Consider the following 16,852-nt stretch of genomic DNA (forward strand, 5'->3'; position numbering starts at 1 on the left):
CTGAAATCATGTCGTGACTCAGGTCTGAGTTGGCCATAAACAGCCATCGCTTGGATAAGAGAACAGCAACAGGGAGAGACACATACTCCTCCAGGGTACATGGGGAGGGAGCGCGAATCCAGAACTGAGAGAAACCTGCTGGCTTCCTGGTGCTGCCTTCCATCCCCCGTCCCTTGCAGTGTTTGGGGGGCAGGGAGAAGAGAGGAAGGCAGCTGCAAATCTGAGTTTCATTGTTACAGTTTAGGGCAATTGACAAGGGTCTGTGTACTGCATAAAACAAGATTCCCTGCCCAGACCTTTAGCGGATTGGCCTGCTTGCTTCATTGTTCCTATTCCTCAGCCTCCCTGTATTTCCCAGTGCTTTCTGCAGGGGCTTTTTTTAGGGCTGGGTTGCCAAAAAAGAAACAACAAACAGAGAGAGAGAGAGTGTGTGTGTGTGTGCGTGCGCACGCGCGCACCACCATAGGATTTAAAAAATCATAAATTTCATGATTTTGATTATTTAAATCTGAAATGTCCCGGTGTTGGAACTGTAGGGGTTCTGACCCAGCAGGGAGTTCTCATGGTGGTGGGGTTTGCAAAGTTATCGTAGGGGGGTCATGGTACTGCCACTCTTACTTCTGTGCTGCTGCTGACAGCGGCGCTGCCCTCAGAACTGGGCAGCTGGAGAGCGGCAGCTGCTGGCCAGGAGTCCAGCTCTGAAGACAGCGCCGCCGCCAGCAGCAGCACAGAAGTAAGGGTGCCAGGAGATGGTATTACACCACTGGTGGTGCCAGCAGCCACCGCTCTCCGGCCACCCAGATCGGAAGGCAGTGCAGAAGTAAGGGTGGCAATACCACAACCCCCCTAAAACAACCTTGCAACCCCCCGCCGGCGACTTCCTTTTGGGTCAGGATCCCCGGTTTGAGAAACGCTGCTCTCTTCTGTGAAATCTGTCTAGTACAGGGTAAAAGTACCCAAAAGACCAGATTTCACAGTCCGTGACGCACTACACACACACGTACTCTGACCTACCTGGCGGACCAAGCACTTTGCTACACAAGCTTGGCTAGGACTCAGACCCACAGTTAGGCCATGTCTACCTAGCGAGCTTCCAGTGGCAGGACTGTACCGATGCAGCTGTGCCACAGTAAGAACGGCCGTACTGAGTCAGACCAAATATCCATCTAGCCCAGTATCCTGTCTTCTGACAGTGGCCAGTGCCAGGTGCCACACAAGGAATGAACAGAACAGGTAATCACCAAGTGATCCATTCCCTGTCGTCCATTCCCAGCTTCTGGCAAACAGAGGTAGGGACACCATCCCTTCCCATCCTGGCTGATAGCCATTGATGGACCTGTCCTCCATGAACTTATCTCGTTCTTTTTTGAACCCTGTTATAGTCTTGGCCTTCACAGCATCCTCTGGCAAAGAGTTCCACAGGTTGACTGTGCGTTGTGTGAGGAAATACTTCCTCTTGTTTGTTTTAAACCTGCTGCCTATTACTTTCATTTGGTGACTCCTAGTTCCTGTGTTCTAAGAAGAGTAAATAACATTTCCTTATTTACTTTCTCCATACCTGTCATGATTTTATAGACCTCTATCATATCCTCCATTAGCCATTAGCCATTTCTTTTCTAAGCTGAAAAGTCCCAGTCTTATTAATCTCTCTTCACATGACCCCTGATCATTTTTGTTGCCCTTCTCTGTACCTTTTCCAATTCCAATATATCTTTTTTGAGATGGGGTGACTACATCTGCAGGAACTGAAAACCACGTTCCTTGCAGGTTCCCCCAGCTTCTCCACCTTTCATCCCAACTGTGTCCGCTCCATTGAGGGAGCAGGGTGGCCACATGTTTAGGGAGAAAAACATAGCAAGTTGTAGTAGTAGGAGACAACTGATCTTCTATGTTTCCTGCCTTCCTGTAAGTGAAGCCTTGATGTAAGAAGCCAGGACCTGCCACTTGTGAAATAGGCCCTATCCCTGTAAATAAGACCCCGCCCCTCATTGCAAATAGTCCACTGTGTAGGAACTGCAGGAATCCCAGATGAACACAAATCCTCCCTTGGAATATGCAGCCAGAAGGGACCCCCTGCAGCAGGATTGCTGACAGCTCAGGAATAATGTTGCACCACGTGGCTTAAAGCTACCTTGTGTCATGAGTGTCTGGGCCTCCAATCCTGGCCCTGCAAAGCCTGAGAGGCAAAGAAGGTGCCTGCCCCACAATCCAGGGAGGTTTTTGAGTTTTAGCATCATAGAGCAGGTCTCCCCTGCCCTCACCGGGCAGCTTTCCCATGTTCCTCTGAGTCTGTGGCACCAGCTGGGGACAAAGCGCCTCCTCTTCCCCCACTCACAGGAAGGGAGGATTTTGCACCTGGGGCCTGGTACAATGGCTGCTCTGGGAAATGATGGTGGGTGAAAAGCCCTGACTGACCATAAACAACTAGAGAGCGTTCACATAAAGGGGTCTGGCTGGTCTGGAGCCCAATCCCATAACTAGATCCCTGTGCACTGCAGGTGGGCAGGGCAGTGCCCAGTTACTCTTCCCTCGTGGAGCTTCTCACCCCGAGCGCACAGACTCGGTCCGGAGAGTCACAGCCCCCAACACACCTCTCCCATTGTTGCTCAATCCAGCAACTATGTACCACTCTCCGCCCCCTCTGCTCCCACCTGTGGGCTTGTCTACACAGGGAAGCTGGGGTGTGAATTCAGTCAGTTTGCATCAACCCACAAGATCTGGGGTGGACAGGAACAGTTCCACTGCACACAATCCAGGGTTCCCTGGCCCTTTTCACACTACACACATATCCTGTGAAGCAACAGGCCCGAGAGCTGGACTTTCCCAGAAAAATCCCTTCAGCGACAAGGGAATTTACAGTGCCAGGCCGAATGTGGTGCCCACGTCTTCACAATCCAGCAGTCCTTAGCCCTTGTAGCCAATGGGGCTTTGCCTTGAGGAAGGACTGCAGGATTGGGGCTCAGACACCCAAGTGCAAGTTGCTGGGGAATTATGCTTCTGGGACAAGAACTAGCCAACACAGAGCTGATTTACCAGTTGCTTACAATGGCACCGGACAGAGGATAGTTCCACATTACCCAGCAATGTCTCCGGATGCAACAGTCCAAATCACTTCTGCATGGCGGGGGCATGGCAGCTGCCGCACTGGCGTGTCATTATGCCGGCTATGTGCCGGGAGGCACAATTGCCAAGGAAAGGCACAGGGGAGGAGCCCCTTTACTGTCTCGTTGTGGAGCCAGCAGATGGGTGAGCAACAGGATATTTGAAATGGGGGAAAAACTAATCAGTGACTGTGACCATTGACTTTACCAACCCTGTCAATGAAGACCAGCCACACCCCATGACTTCACTACACCCTATGTAGTTAGCATACCATTAAACACACAGATTGCCAGGTCGGCACAGACGGCTGCTCTGCTTAGCCCAATACCCTGTTTCTGACATTAATAAACCTACACCTAACACTTCCAAGGAGGAGGGGACTTCCCAGCCCTTGGCCTCCCCCAAACATCCCGTTCGCTTGTGCAATGCCACCATAGGGCAGGGGGGAGGTGGATTTCTTCCAGACCCCAGCGGGGGAGCCGGCTTATTTCCCGAAGTAGCCATTTGTTTGTGAAGATCCCCACGGTGGAGCCATCCAAAGCTCTCAGAGCTGCAGAGTGCACGGCAAAGGGCTTGCCATGGTGTGGTTAGCAAAGGATCCTGTAAACCATGGGAAAAAGAAAGGCGAAGAAAAATGCCTTCCCAGACAAGGAAGTGGTTACGATCAAACCTCGCATTGCTTTCCCCTCGGAGTATCAGGCCACTGACGCAGCTGCCTAAAACTGTGAGTAAAGCTAAGTTTGCGTGCAAGTCTTTGCAAGATCAGGGATTTAGTAGCCTAGACCTTAGATACCCTATTTTTGGCCTTGATGTTCAGAGCCAAGGAACAGCTCGTCAGCGCTGAAGGGAATTTCTCTGGTTTTCCCTGCCTTGGCAAATTCAGTTCAGCAGTTCCCATCCAAACTGCAGTGGGATCTCTTCGCAGGTTTAGGGCACTCAGCTTCGGGGTTCCAAACTAGGCCCCCCCTCTAACAATGGAACAGCAGAGTCGTCCTGCCACATCCCATTCTCTGACTCTCTCTCTGCCTCTGCAGCGGTGAGTCCCTCAGGCTAACTACACAAACCGTTAGAAAAAAAGTGGGCTCTCTTTGAAGTATTTGTACCATGCAACTCAGCACATGATCAGTAATGTTCCTTAGCTACTGGCTATGATGCTTTTCGACTTCAAAACACTGCAGACATTACTGTAGCTGATCAGAAGTTATATAAACGGTGTGGCTTATGTTTCATCTTCTATGCCCAAAAGAGTGGCTCATTTGGGGTGTGTGTGCGTGCGCACATGTGTTTTCTTAATTAAAGGATTGCCCCAGAACACGAAGGCACAAGTCTGAAGAAGGTCTCGAGCCCATGACCTGTTCGTTTTCTAGGTGGGGGAAGATGGCACAGCGAAGTAACAAATTCAAACCACGTTACCATGATTCACAAAAGCCAAGTGAGAGGTGGAAGGGATGTGTGTCACACACAGATGAACCACACGCCACTGTACTGTGATCCACAAGCAGAAAATACTATAAAAAAAAGTCTGGCTTTTCAAAACCAGGAAATAACATTTTCAAAGAATTTTCGGCTCCCCTCCTCCCCCCATTCCACCCAAACCAGGAAAGAAATTTGCCACAGAACCTACCTAACTCTCCCGACCTCAGATGGGCAGGCTTCCCATGTGCTATTGGAAAAAGCTTGAATAGTATTGGAGGCAGAAAAATAAATTGTGCTAGCAGCAAGAATCTTCAGTCTTCAGACGTGACTCTCAAATAGGATAGTCTTTTAGCATAGTGTATAAACATGCTGAGTATATAATTTTCCTTTAAAGTCTTTTTTGTTTTGCTTACAGAAATAAATACTTACTTTGCTTCTTTTACGGTCATTCCATAGTCTCTGCACAATGTCAGAAGGTGACATCTCAGTTTACAGGGCTTGTAGCCACTGGTCTGACTTGTGCTAAAAGGTAGCAAAATGTGGCTTTTCGGAGGCTATGTTGTTTTCCTTTCCCCTGTATTGTAGCTTCTCTCTTTTTGCTGGTTGTGGCATCCTTTTCCTCCCTCTGCCTGTGGATTTGCTTAAAAGTCCTCACTCATTCCCCCATATTCCTTCCGATGCGGAGAGGGCAGTAAAACTAGAGTTCAACAATATGGCCAATTGTTCTTTTTCAAGAGGTCCAAGGTGACTACAAATCCCAGCATGCAATGGGTCCCACTTGATGCGACTAAGGGGTGGGATAGTGCACCGCATACTGGGACTGGTAATCTCCTCTTGTTGCCTCTCTGGCTCCATTTTATGCACATTGTGCGTAGCTCCCATGCTCCTGGAAAGCTACCATCAGCTTGGGGGTCCCTGATCTAGAGCTGCATGTTACAAAAGCAAACCCTAACTAACTCACCCCGCTTTCAGAGGAGACAAATTAAATCCAGCAGTGGGCTCGAGCCCCCTAATGACAGGATCTGGATTTCAAACACCCTTAGTTAATGGGCCCCTCAATCGGGGAGTTCGGTTCAGCCCGTTACGAAGGGAAAGCCTATTTGCAAAATTCAGAGCTGGATCTAATTTTGGATTTTGAAAGCCTGCCCCTGAAGGGCGGGGGGGGGGGGGGCGTGTCGGAGTTACCAGGGGTGAGGTGGTTTGGGTTGGTCTTGGATTAACTCCTAGATTCCTCCCTCTCCACACACTTTTCTTCAGAGATTGGCACTTTCATGACACATCAGTGTATAGGAGACTGTCCTGGATCCCACCCACTGCAAGAGGGCCAGCTTGTCCTGCTGGCTCAGAAGTCCTCCGACCATCTCTTCGTTCCTATGAAGGGGAACCAGAGAAGGTGCCACACCTATTGGTCGCCTGACGAAGGGCGGATGGAGGAGGAAGGTGCCTCTGATGTTTGGAACCGCCACCTCACCCACGTCATCCTGAGAGAGACTCAACTTCAGGCGAGTCCCACACTCGGTGGCTGATGGCTTCTCGATACTGGCAACCCAGAGTGGATGATGAGTGCCACCTCCACGACCCAGGTCAGCTAGTTTCTCTGCCTCTGGAGGGCAGGCCAGGGGAAGAGCACCATGGGCACAACACGGTGCTTTCACCACTGGCTAACACACCCTCTCTCGCTGGGGCAAGGAAGCAGGCTTCTCGATCACGGCTCAAACGTTGATTGCAGTTGAGTGGGGGCTTGTTGCTTTTTAAAGATCAGAGCTATTGCATCGCCCCGGTGATGGCAGTGCTCCTACAGGCGTCACCTTGTGGCATGGAAAGCTGTTGGCTGCTCTCTCTGGAGGTGGAGTGTGAAGAAACATAAATCCTCAAGAAGCCATTTCCTTTGGAAGGAGCGAGTTCTCCTGTCCAGTAATAAGATCAACTTTTGCAAAAAGAACAGGTTTGGTTCAAACTGGTGCTCATGTGTAACAAATACATCAAGGACTGCATCACTGATCAAGGCAGGGGGCTTTGTTACCTACAGAACTGTAGATCTTTGGAGATCGGAATTTCAGCTATTTAAAGCTGATTGGGGAGAGACGTGCCATGGCAGAGGTCTGTCTGTATTCCGAACAGCAACACTGACTCTTCTCCCAGGCACTAGTCCATCTCTGTGCCAACCGCGGGCAATCTACCCCAGAACGAGCTGCCTTGAGGAAGATGGATGCCTTCCCCTGGGATGAGCCAGGGAATGCTTGTGGTGCTTGTGACGGCACAGCTGATGCCACGTGATTCCCCTGATGAAATGGTTTATTGCCTTCGCAGGAAGGGAATTTGGCTTCCTCACTGGGTGAAGAGGAGACGAGGCTGGATTGGTGTCCTAGGCGGAGGAGTTAGCTCCGTGTTGCCAGCTAGCTTCCCAAAGCACCCCAAGGGTCACGAGAAGGAGGAGCTTTGTATTTTGTGGCTGCGGTGGTTGTGCTGTTGCGGCTGCTGGCTTGAGGGAGGCACTTACCCCCGTTGGGTAAATTTAAAAAAAAGAGTGTAAAATATACAGTAATACTGGGCCTTGGTTCACCTGGTGGCACTGCCCCTGCACCCTTAAAATGGAGCTCGTATGGGAGCCTGGATTCAGTCGAGCCACACATCAAGAAAGGCCATGCAGGGAGCGCCGACTTCCCCAGCGCTGTTCACCGATCCCGAGGGCGAGACCGTCAACGTACTTAGTCTTAGACTCATCCACTCCGGTGGCAAGGAGGGGGAAGCTGTGCTTGGTTGAGTCACGTGCCGAGTCACTGAGATCCCCAGCTCCCGCTAAACGAAAGCGGGGTTCAGAGAAAGAAATGTCCCCAACGCAAAGCTCCTTGGCAACAGGGTGTCCGGCCTAGTTCCTCAGGCAGAAAGTGAGCGGCCGGGCCCTCTCCGGCAAGCCGAGAAGCTACTTTGTAGCACCGTCACGTCTGCGATATGTTACATACCTTGCCCCAGCGAGGAACCTTCCAGTCACTTCCAGTCACTAAGGCCTGCACGAGTTGTGTGCATTGGCTGGCTCTTCTGTGGCTCCGGGTTTCAAACAAAGGGCGGACGGTGGGTTTGGTTTCATGGTCTCTGTTGCTCAGGTGGACAGAGGAGGACACGTATCATTGTTCCCTGCAGGGCTAACAGCCTCCTTCCACCTTAATGTGTAAAATCTTTGAGAAGCCGGGTCTTTTCCTCAGGGCCTGGAAGAGAAGAGCGGGAGGGTTAACTGCACGGACAGCAGAACGTAGGCATGCACTTGGCTAATACTAATGCAGAGCGAATTAATTGTATGGTGCTCTTCACCTGTCGCTCTTAAAGCACTACAAAGGAAGGGGCATATCAGGCCAAATTCAGAGCGGGGGTAACTCCACTCACACCAATGCAGCTGACAGCAGCTCAGAATTTGTCCCCATGGACTTTACTATGTAAGAAATAGATTTTCAGTGGAAAGAGAATGAACTTAAACCCAATTTTCTCTCTGCAGCGTGAAGGAACCTCATCCTACCCACAACCTCTTCCATTGTATTGGGCTCTGGGCCCTGGGTGGCACCTGATAAGGACTGGACCCAAGTTGTAGCATCTCCGTTGACTTCCCCGGTGGAATGTTCAGTGTGACCGTTTGTTTGGAATGGTTACTCTGGTATTTGCCTCTGTAGCTCATTAGCACTAGAATGTAAATATTTGGACTCCCCAAGGAGAAAGAGAGAATGAAAAAATAACCTAGAAAGACAAAGAGAAAACTCCCCCAAGAACCCAGTGCGGGAGCCCACGTCTTTCACTGCGGGGTATGAATAATTCCCCTTGATTTACACAGATCAGCTAGACCCCTGCGGTACCAGAGCTGAAAGGTAAACACCTGCACCTCCAAATAAATCCTACCAGGGGAAGATCCTATCCAGCACTGGTGGCTTGCACAGGAGCAACCCTCAAACCCTGCCCTGCAATCAAACAGTCTTCCCAAAGATCAGCCAGGGGCTGAAAGGTGGAAGGAAATCCTGGTTTGCCCTCCTCACCAGCCCTTTCGTTGGATCTCATCCCGGGGCAAGCACAAAGGCCGGGGAACAAGCCTGGCCCAGCAGAACATTACCTGCCCCTCATGTGCAATACGCCAAGCCAAGGATGGGCCCAGAGTGACTCAGTTCTCTGTTCCGCATGCTCAGATCCACAAGCAAGTGCAGAGGGAAGAATGGGGCCATCTATTACACATTTCTTAACCTTGTTGCTAATAAGGCCTTAGATCGCTGCTGCTGAAATCACTCAGGAGGTAAACAGCCCGGCTCTCAATTATAGTCGCTTCCCTGTATGCTCCTAAGGCAGAGCAGAGCGGGTGGAAATGCCCCCTAAGTATCGCCCTGTGCAGGAGTCTCCCCAGCTGGTGCACAGCTGTCAGAAGGACTCTCTTCTGGCCGCGTGCCCAGCGAGTTGGGGCCATTCTGTGCTTTCCACAGCCAGGCGGGGACCTTGGGAATTGGAGCAGCCCTGAGGCCTCTGTCAATGACCTCAGTCTATCGACTTTGAGCACAGGAGTCCGTGCTCAGTCGCCCAGTCACCCTTTACCTGGAGTTTGTTCACCATCTCCTCAAACATCTTCCTGGCTTCAGGGCTGTTGGGCTCCTTGAAGTAGTCCACAATGCCCACCTGCACCACAATGGACTTGAGGTTCCGGCAGACACCTGGGGCAACAGAGAGATGGCTGGGGTGCGTGACGTGCGGGGGCAGTGCCCAGGTACCGTGCTGATCACAGCCTGTGACGGTCAGTACGGCCACAGGGATTTCCGGGGCACAGGCCCTATTCACAGTCAGTGGCGCTCGTGCTGTGTCACAAGGGAGACCGAGCCTTGTAAGAAGGAATGGCCCAGCCCATCTGTGCCTCATTAACAGCCTCTGGATAGGGCCCGATAGGGCTCTATGAAGAGCCAGAGAGGAACAGGAAGAAGCTGTGGCAGGGTGAAGCCGCAGGTGAGTCGGGGACTTCCCAAGTCCAGGGAGGGCTGGGAGTGGCTTGGCAAAAGCAGGGAAGAACCAGGTTGAAGCAGGAAGGCTGGGATCCTCTCCCGAGAGAATCCCGGGGCAAAACACTCCAGGTGGGAAGGCTGGGGACGGGTCGAGGGGAGACGAGGCTCCCTTTCTGGGAGAGGCCCCCGCACTGAGTGTTGTTGTGAATTATGTATAAAGATATTAGACCCAGGAGGGGAACGTTTTAAAGATTCTGCACTGGTGGAGTTTATTTAAGAAGCTCAGGAGAGGGTAAACTGAGGCAGGGCACCTGCTGAGCAACCGCTGGCCATGAGGGGATGGTCACGGTGTTACCTGCCTCTAACTGAGTCATGAGCATTTGAAAACCCCACCCTTGAGATAGAAAAGGCCCTCTCTTGACCTGTCCTATCCCCCTAGGTATTTATCCCAGGCCTGATCCTGCCCCCTACAAGGTTTTCGCCTGCTGTCCACTCCAGTTTACAATGACTCTAAAAATGGTGGCTCCCACCATGTCCCCAGCAGACTTTTACACCTCTCACCGTTGGGAAGCATTTCTGAATATTCCACCTACAATTTCATCCCAGGATGCTTGGCAAAACCGTTTCAACCATTCTCCCCACCGCGCTGAGCCGGCCAAGGCTGGAAGTGACACCTCGCCTGCGTAACACTGCTGGGGATCTGCAGCAGTGAAGATCTCTGGTCGAGGACCAGATTGTGACCTCCATTACAACAGGGTAAATCTGGTGTAACTCCACGGACAAATTAGTAGAATGACTCCAGATTTCTACCAGTGTAAACGGAAGCAGAATCTGGCCCATAGCCTAGGACACCAGCACGGGGCTGCAACTCTCCAGTGACTATTTAAGCAGGATGGGTTGTTTTGCCCGTTAGCTGCTCCGACAACAGTCCTGCAGCAGGGCTGTGGCTGGGAGTTAAAGCGAGGCTCTGCGGAGCCGGCAGTCGCTACTCACTGTTGAAGTGCAGCAGGGCTTTGGGGGTGACAGGCGTGGAGGTCAGCACCAGCATCTCCAGGCCCTTCAGGCCCTCCCGACACACCTCCGCCGCCACCTCCTGGTTAATTTCCGTCACGTGGTCGAGTTCCAGCACCTGCAGCCGCATGCAATTCCGAGCTGGCGAGACGAAGAATACAGAGTCGGCTCGGTCAGCGCTCCCGGGAGTGGCAGCGCTTAGCAAGGAGAAGCAGCCTGGGGGTGGGATGCGGGGTCTGGCCTGAAGCTGCCTGAACATTTTGTGGTTGGGAACATGAAGGATATGATGGGAAGGGAGGTGGGGCCTGTGTGTTGGCAAATGGGGATCGGAGACGGGACCTGTGTGGCGAGGAGGCGGGGCCTATGTAACACTCTCTCTTAAGACATAGTCCACACTATGAAATGTTTGAGACTCGCCCCGCCCCCAAGCTGAATGCAGCGAGTGGAAATTTTGTGGTGCCCAGGGGAATATCAGAGAACTCCCCCAATACGGACACATCACGCGACATACACATCAACTTTCCCCGCACGAGGCCACGTCCTGTGCCCGTATCACATTCTACCTCTGCTTCACAGCAAGAGAGCGTCGACTTGCACCTACCTAAAGAAACCAGTCCCTGGATTCCGCAGCCAGCGCCGCCAACACCCAGTGCTCTTAAATGCGGCCAGCATCGGCCGATCATCTGAAGGCAGCGGTTGCTGAAACGTGTCGGCTGCTGGCTGCAGAGGAAGGGGGAAAAAATGAGAAATTGATAAATTATTCCAGTTACTGTAAGGTCACTGAAACACAGTCCTCCAGCATCCGGAAGAGAACTCATGGCCTTCTGCTTCAGAATGCAGGCTGCTACCATTAGAACTAAGGAAGTAACACTAGTCATAGCCTGTAGCAATAGGTCTTATACCCTGTGTGTGTTTGTCACACTAGAAGGCAATGCATGTTCACAGGGCCTGGTGTCCCTTCCAGCAGAGGTACTGGGTACTTCCGTGGCCCATTTCTAAAGTTCTTGTCCACCTACCCAGCCACTGAAAAAAGTAATTTCCACTCGTCTTGACCTGGGTGTGCCATAAGTCAGGTAGCATTAGGGTACGTAATGGTAGTGCCTAACATCTACTAGGGCAAAAGAAAGGGAAGATTCTCAACTGTACGGAAAAGAGGAGGTGAATAGCCTGACCTGATTTCTACCTCCCCTGAACTGTGCTGTTATCTAAGTCATGCACCTATTAGCACTTAGAGACTTGTTCTGTACTTTGTAGAGTGGGGAGACCTCCAGAATCTTAATGCCTGAAGATCACAGGCTTTAAAAGTGAGAGAAATTACAGTCACCTATTAAACAGCGAGACTCAACACCCTTCTGGAAACACACAAGCCCTTCGGGGCTGCTATTACATAAGCAGCAAAGAGCTCTGGCAGCGGTTTGATGTTCAGGATTGCCAGGCCTTTCATCTCAGATGCATCAGGATCCTTTGCATCAGCGTTAGATGCAGTTGCAGGTGCCTAAGACTTTTTAGCCTTTATATCTAGAGACAGGGCTGAGCTTAGGGTGACCAGACATCCCGATAAAATTGGGACTGTCCTGATTTTCAGGCATTTGTCTCGCGTCCCGATCGATGTTTGGTCGGGACGCAATTTGTCCCGATATTTGGCGCTCCTGTTTTGTTTTGTTTTGTTCTGCTGGCGGGACTCTGCTTTCCCCCCACCCCCCCCATCTCTGCCAGCAGGACTCCGGGACACAATTTTTTTTTTGCTTCGCTGGTGGGACTGCCCCCCACCCCCCATGTGTCCCGATATTTTCTTCATCCCATCTGGTCACCCCAGCTGAGCTCCCCATCCCAATGTCCTCTGAGTTCGGGTCCAGGATTTTGGTTCAGCCCAGAGGGCCCAGCTATGACATTTGGATCTGGAACCCAACTTCTTCCAAGTCCTGAGGTGGAGCGGGGATGGGAAGAGGTGGGGTGGGGGCAGGGCTTGGGGTTCAGCAGGGCTTGAGCACTCCTGGGGAAAATTAGAAGCCAGCTTGGGCGTCCATGGAAAAATTTAAATCAAAATCGGGGTCCTCAGGTTGCTAACGTTTGAGAACCACTGCTCTAGACTATCCCTCTGCTGAGCGGGTGATTCGGTGTTACTCTTACCAAGGGTGCAGCGGTGCCACTTGTAGCGAGATGATGTCCCTGCAGCCTGCTCCCAATGCCCAGATGACTTCATGGCCCACAGGGTCTGTACAGCTCCTGGAACAAGACAAAGAACCTGCTTTAATATTCTCCAGCAGAGACGCAGCCCAAGAAGTTCTTTGAAATCTTATGGTGCCAAAGGGTGGAATTGCCTAATGTAGCGTCAGCTAATCTTCATAGCCCTTGCATCTGGCAGGGGGTTGTGTCTGGAAATCCAGGCCTGGAGAACAGCAGAAGGTTAATGCTCCATATTCTTTCTGGGAAAAAAAACCAACCAACCACCACCACCATCTCTTATTCTTCAGGCCATTTGCAGGAACCAAGTTCTTATCTTTTAATGGGAGAAGATGGGGGGACCATCAGGGTGACCAAAGTAAGTTTCACCTTACATTTGGCCCATGCACACGTGGCATCACCAGAAGGAAAGAAGAGGAATTTAGCCCTGGCTTGAGTGTTTCACAGACTGAGATCCCACATCCAGGCACTGAGCTGGGACAGTATGGGCAGCCATGTGCAAACTTCCTCTCCCTGTCCTAGCAGTGTGCTTCAATCCTGAGCGCTTTTGTGAGTGAGCAGGGAACTGGAGGGTGGGGTTGGGGAGGAGACCATATCCGAAGGCCCATGGGGGTGCCCAGCTCTCATTGGGAGCCAATAGGAGGTGGGCATCTCACTCCCATTTGTCTCGCCCTCCGAGTCGTACGAACTGTCACAGGTCTAGCCAAGTGTCCCTTCGTGGCTACTCACTCCCCACACTGCAGCTGCTGGATCACGTGTATTTTAAGTCTCCAGGATCTGAACAAAGTCCAGTCAATTCCCCGGGCTTGGGGTCCCTAGGCATACACTGTGTGTGCAGTTCCTCTCTCCAGCATCCGCTCCTGGAGTTAACACCTCATTGTCTCCTTGCCCAGCCCCTATAATCAGTGTCAACTCCTCAGACGCCCACCCCCTGCACCCGAGCTTAAACATCCCCTCAGCCAGAACTCCCGCCAAGGTCAAGGGGCATGTGCCATGCAATGTGCAGGCACAAGATCCCAAAACACTCTTGCTCTTTACTTAAGCTTGAGAAATATGGAGAGAATCCAGATCATGTAGAACATAACACACCTCCTGCAGTGCCCGCTCTCTAGCTCACCTGCCCCTTGGGAGACTGTCTGTATCCAGGTAGGCAGAGGTCCCCTGACTCATCAGGCTGCTCAGAAACTCCCCTCACCTTGAGCTAGTGAAATTGGCCAAAGACAAAGACCCTGAATAGATCAGTTCCTTTCCAACTGCCTGCGTCTCTCTCTCTGAGACAGTCTCCCCCCTGCGATTCCTTTTACAATCTCCTGCTTTCATCACCTTCACTTTGTCCTCCGTAGGGAATTTCCACTGTCTAACCCCCAGCCTGCAGACCAACTTGCCTAAACTGGTCTCCCCACTCAGGCATCCTCTTTAGCATAACTATTGTGTGCTCATGACAACTGTCCATTGTCAGCCCTGTGCCACTGCCCACTGGCATTTCAGTCCAATATGGAGGTTAAAAGGCAACAGAGAAGGTAACTAGCTCCCACATTGAAAATGAAGTTGGCAGCTGGGTAAAGATGTATAGAGAGTTCATAATCTCCCATGTATAATTTATGAATTCTGATTGCCCAAATCTCCATGCAATCCTTGGCTCTTTGAGCCTGCCAGCAAGGGTGTTAAGTAGTCCTAATGGGTTGGGTCTCTCTAGAGCTTACTCTAGGGTGACCATTTCCATGTTCCTGGAATACTGGACATTCTGGCACTTGCGGGAACAGTGGGGACCTGCCCCTGCCTGCACAACCTCGTACGCAGAGTGTGTGTGAGGTCATGCCAAAGGGGGTGGAGCAGTGTGCTATTCAAAATGGCGCCCTCCGGTCCAATACTGGTCAAAACTACATCCAACAAGGGATAAACGTCTCTGAGAAAGGACTGTCCAGAGTGAAGCCAGACTAGCAATCCAGACCAACAAACCAGCAGCCTCTCATGGTGTTACCAAGCCCCAGCGCCACCCAGTCCCACAGAGCAATGGGAACCCCTGAGGATCAAGCCCATCCTTCTAATTTTGAATGACCCACTTCTAAACTTCAAGCAAACCTAAAAATAAGCCAATGATGTTATCTTGAGAGCTCGTACGTCTCCACAAAGCCGCCTGCCAAGATTCCCTTACGAGTTCGGCTCGTCCTTAATTAAAACATATGAGTCATGGTGACAGGTGAACAAGCTGCCAAGCACCTCGAGTGCACATGAATATCTGAGGCTGCTGGAGCCATTAAAAGTGAGGAAGGACACATCAGCAGATAAATTAAACAACAGACCGTCATCTCGCATCCCACACTCATTCATCTGCGTGCCCAGGCTCTGAATCAGGGTCTAACGCATTTTGCACAATGGGATTGGTGCTGGAAGAGGATCCGGAGGGAATGTAGCCAGCGCTGCCATCCCAGTGGGTTGGATGTAACGTATCTCTCTCGACAGCTGCATTTTAACGCTGGAAATACTTGTAAGCTCTTCGAAGCGAGAGTCGCTGCTTGCAAGATGTATGTGCAGTGCCGAGCACAACGGGACACCCTTTCAGTGGGGCCCTTTAGGTGCTACCATAATACACAGAGATTATAACAGTACTCGAGGGCAATGGGGAAACTAGATAGATCAGGAATCGGTAATGGGTGACACAGCCTTTCGCTCCTAGCCATAGCAGTTTGTGTCTTGTGACCGAGAGGCAGCGTGATCTGGGGGTGAGGCTAAAGGGCTGAAAACTCAGACATTCTTGGCTCTGCTTGCAGCTGGCAGTGAGATAGCGCATGGTAAGGGGGGATTACCCCACAAAACACATGTGGCCATCTCCACCACAGGCCAGGTCTTCTCTTTCCTGATCCAGAGAGATGCAGTCACCTAGACCAGACGAGGAAGGAACGAGATGACATCTCCCTCTCCATGGCTACATCCTGAGCTGGGAACCCAAGGTTCCTGCTCCATGCTGTATTAATTTCCTTTCTCATTTTACTCCTCCTACTCTTTGCCTTCTGTCTAATCAGAGCCCAACTAAGCCAGCCAGGGCAGATCTAACCTCACAATTTTCTGCGACCAGCGTGGGAGACCCCTGAGCAGCCAGGTCCTGGTAAAGAAAGTGCCCTACAGACTGGGCAGACAAAAGGAAAGGAACCTGCCAGGTATATTCCAAAGCCAGTGTCCAGGACCGTGTGCTCTGTGGTGCGCTTCGCCTGCCAGCAACTGAACTGCAAACCAGAGAAAGAAGCTGCCTTTTCTCTCTTCCCTTTTCATATACATTTGACTTAAGAAGGAGACAGCATCAGATGCCAGCAACAGAGCCCAAGAGCTGCTGCTCAGAACCAATTTCCTTTGCCCTCCAAACAGGAGAGCTGATGCCGTTCAAGTGATTGTCAAGTTAGGAGGATTTTTCTCTTTAAAAGATTCTTCCCAAGTACAGGGAGATGAAGGAAGGACAGGCCTGTGGTTCAGTTGTCAGCCTGATGCTCAGAACACTTGGGTTTGATTCCTAGCTCCGCCCCAGATTTCTTATGTGACCTTGGGAAAATCACGTATTCTCTGGTTTTTAAGAGGTTTTTAAGGTCAGGCTTGACAAAGCCCTGGCTGGGATGATTTAGTTGGGGTTGGTCCTGCTTTGAGCAGGGAGTTGGACTAGATGACCTCCTGAGGTCCCTTCCAGCCCTGATATTCTGTGATTCTATGAATCTCTTGCTGGTCTAGGTGCCACTAGAGGGGAAACAGAGTGCCACAGCAAGCAGGCCTGGGTGACACCGTGTCCACCCTCCCAGGGCTCTCCCCAGTCAGGGACAATGCGTGCATGGGTAGGGTGGTGCCCTGCAATTGCCCACACCATGGATAAAGAGGCCGGGAAGCCTCTGTTGGTCTGGCACTAGACAGCACGCCTACGGTAGGAAGGACCTAGAATGCCATCCCTGTCTCTGAGACTGACCAGAGCCAGACATCCCCAATACCACCAAACCCTCAGCTCCCAACCCCCCCTGCACAATCTCTTCAGAGGCTCATTGTCTGCTGCACCAGGAAGCACCTGGCACTTGAGAGAGGAACAAGATTTGGAGGGCAACTAACAGACGGCCCGGCTTGGAGAGGTGGGGCTTCAAAGGGGGCGAGTGCCAGCTAATCCAGGGCACTGGAGCCTCCTGCCACTGACCAGAACAGGGTAA

The 16,852-nt window shown here is 51.5% G+C and overlaps 1 protein-coding gene across 2 annotated transcripts in view; it reads right to left on the minus strand.

The window, feature by feature from the left end:
* Window positions 1–1,668: 1,668 nt before the first annotated feature.
* Window positions 1,669–16,852, minus strand: part of FBXO41 (F-box protein 41) — a 54,729-nt gene continuing 39,545 nt past the window's right edge. For both annotated transcript variants that reach the window (XM_030565199.1, XM_030565200.1), the window contains 5 exons: window positions 12,621–12,716; window positions 11,092–11,210; window positions 10,473–10,631; window positions 9,082–9,197; window positions 1,669–7,724 (listed from right to left, as the gene is read on the minus strand). In XM_030565199.1, the coding sequence (XP_030421059.1) occupies window positions 7,662–7,724; window positions 9,082–9,197; window positions 10,473–10,631; window positions 11,092–11,210; window positions 12,621–12,716 (553 nt within the window). In that variant the 3' untranslated portion in view covers window positions 1,669–7,661. The remainder of the gene's footprint in view (window positions 7,725–9,081; window positions 9,198–10,472; window positions 10,632–11,091; window positions 11,211–12,620; window positions 12,717–16,852) is intronic.

The sequence above is a fragment of the Gopherus evgoodei genome, chromosome 5, assembly GCF_007399415.2.
Source record: "Gopherus evgoodei ecotype Sinaloan lineage chromosome 5, rGopEvg1_v1.p, whole genome shotgun sequence".
NCBI classification, from domain to species: Eukaryota; Metazoa; Chordata; order Testudines; family Testudinidae; genus Gopherus; species Gopherus evgoodei.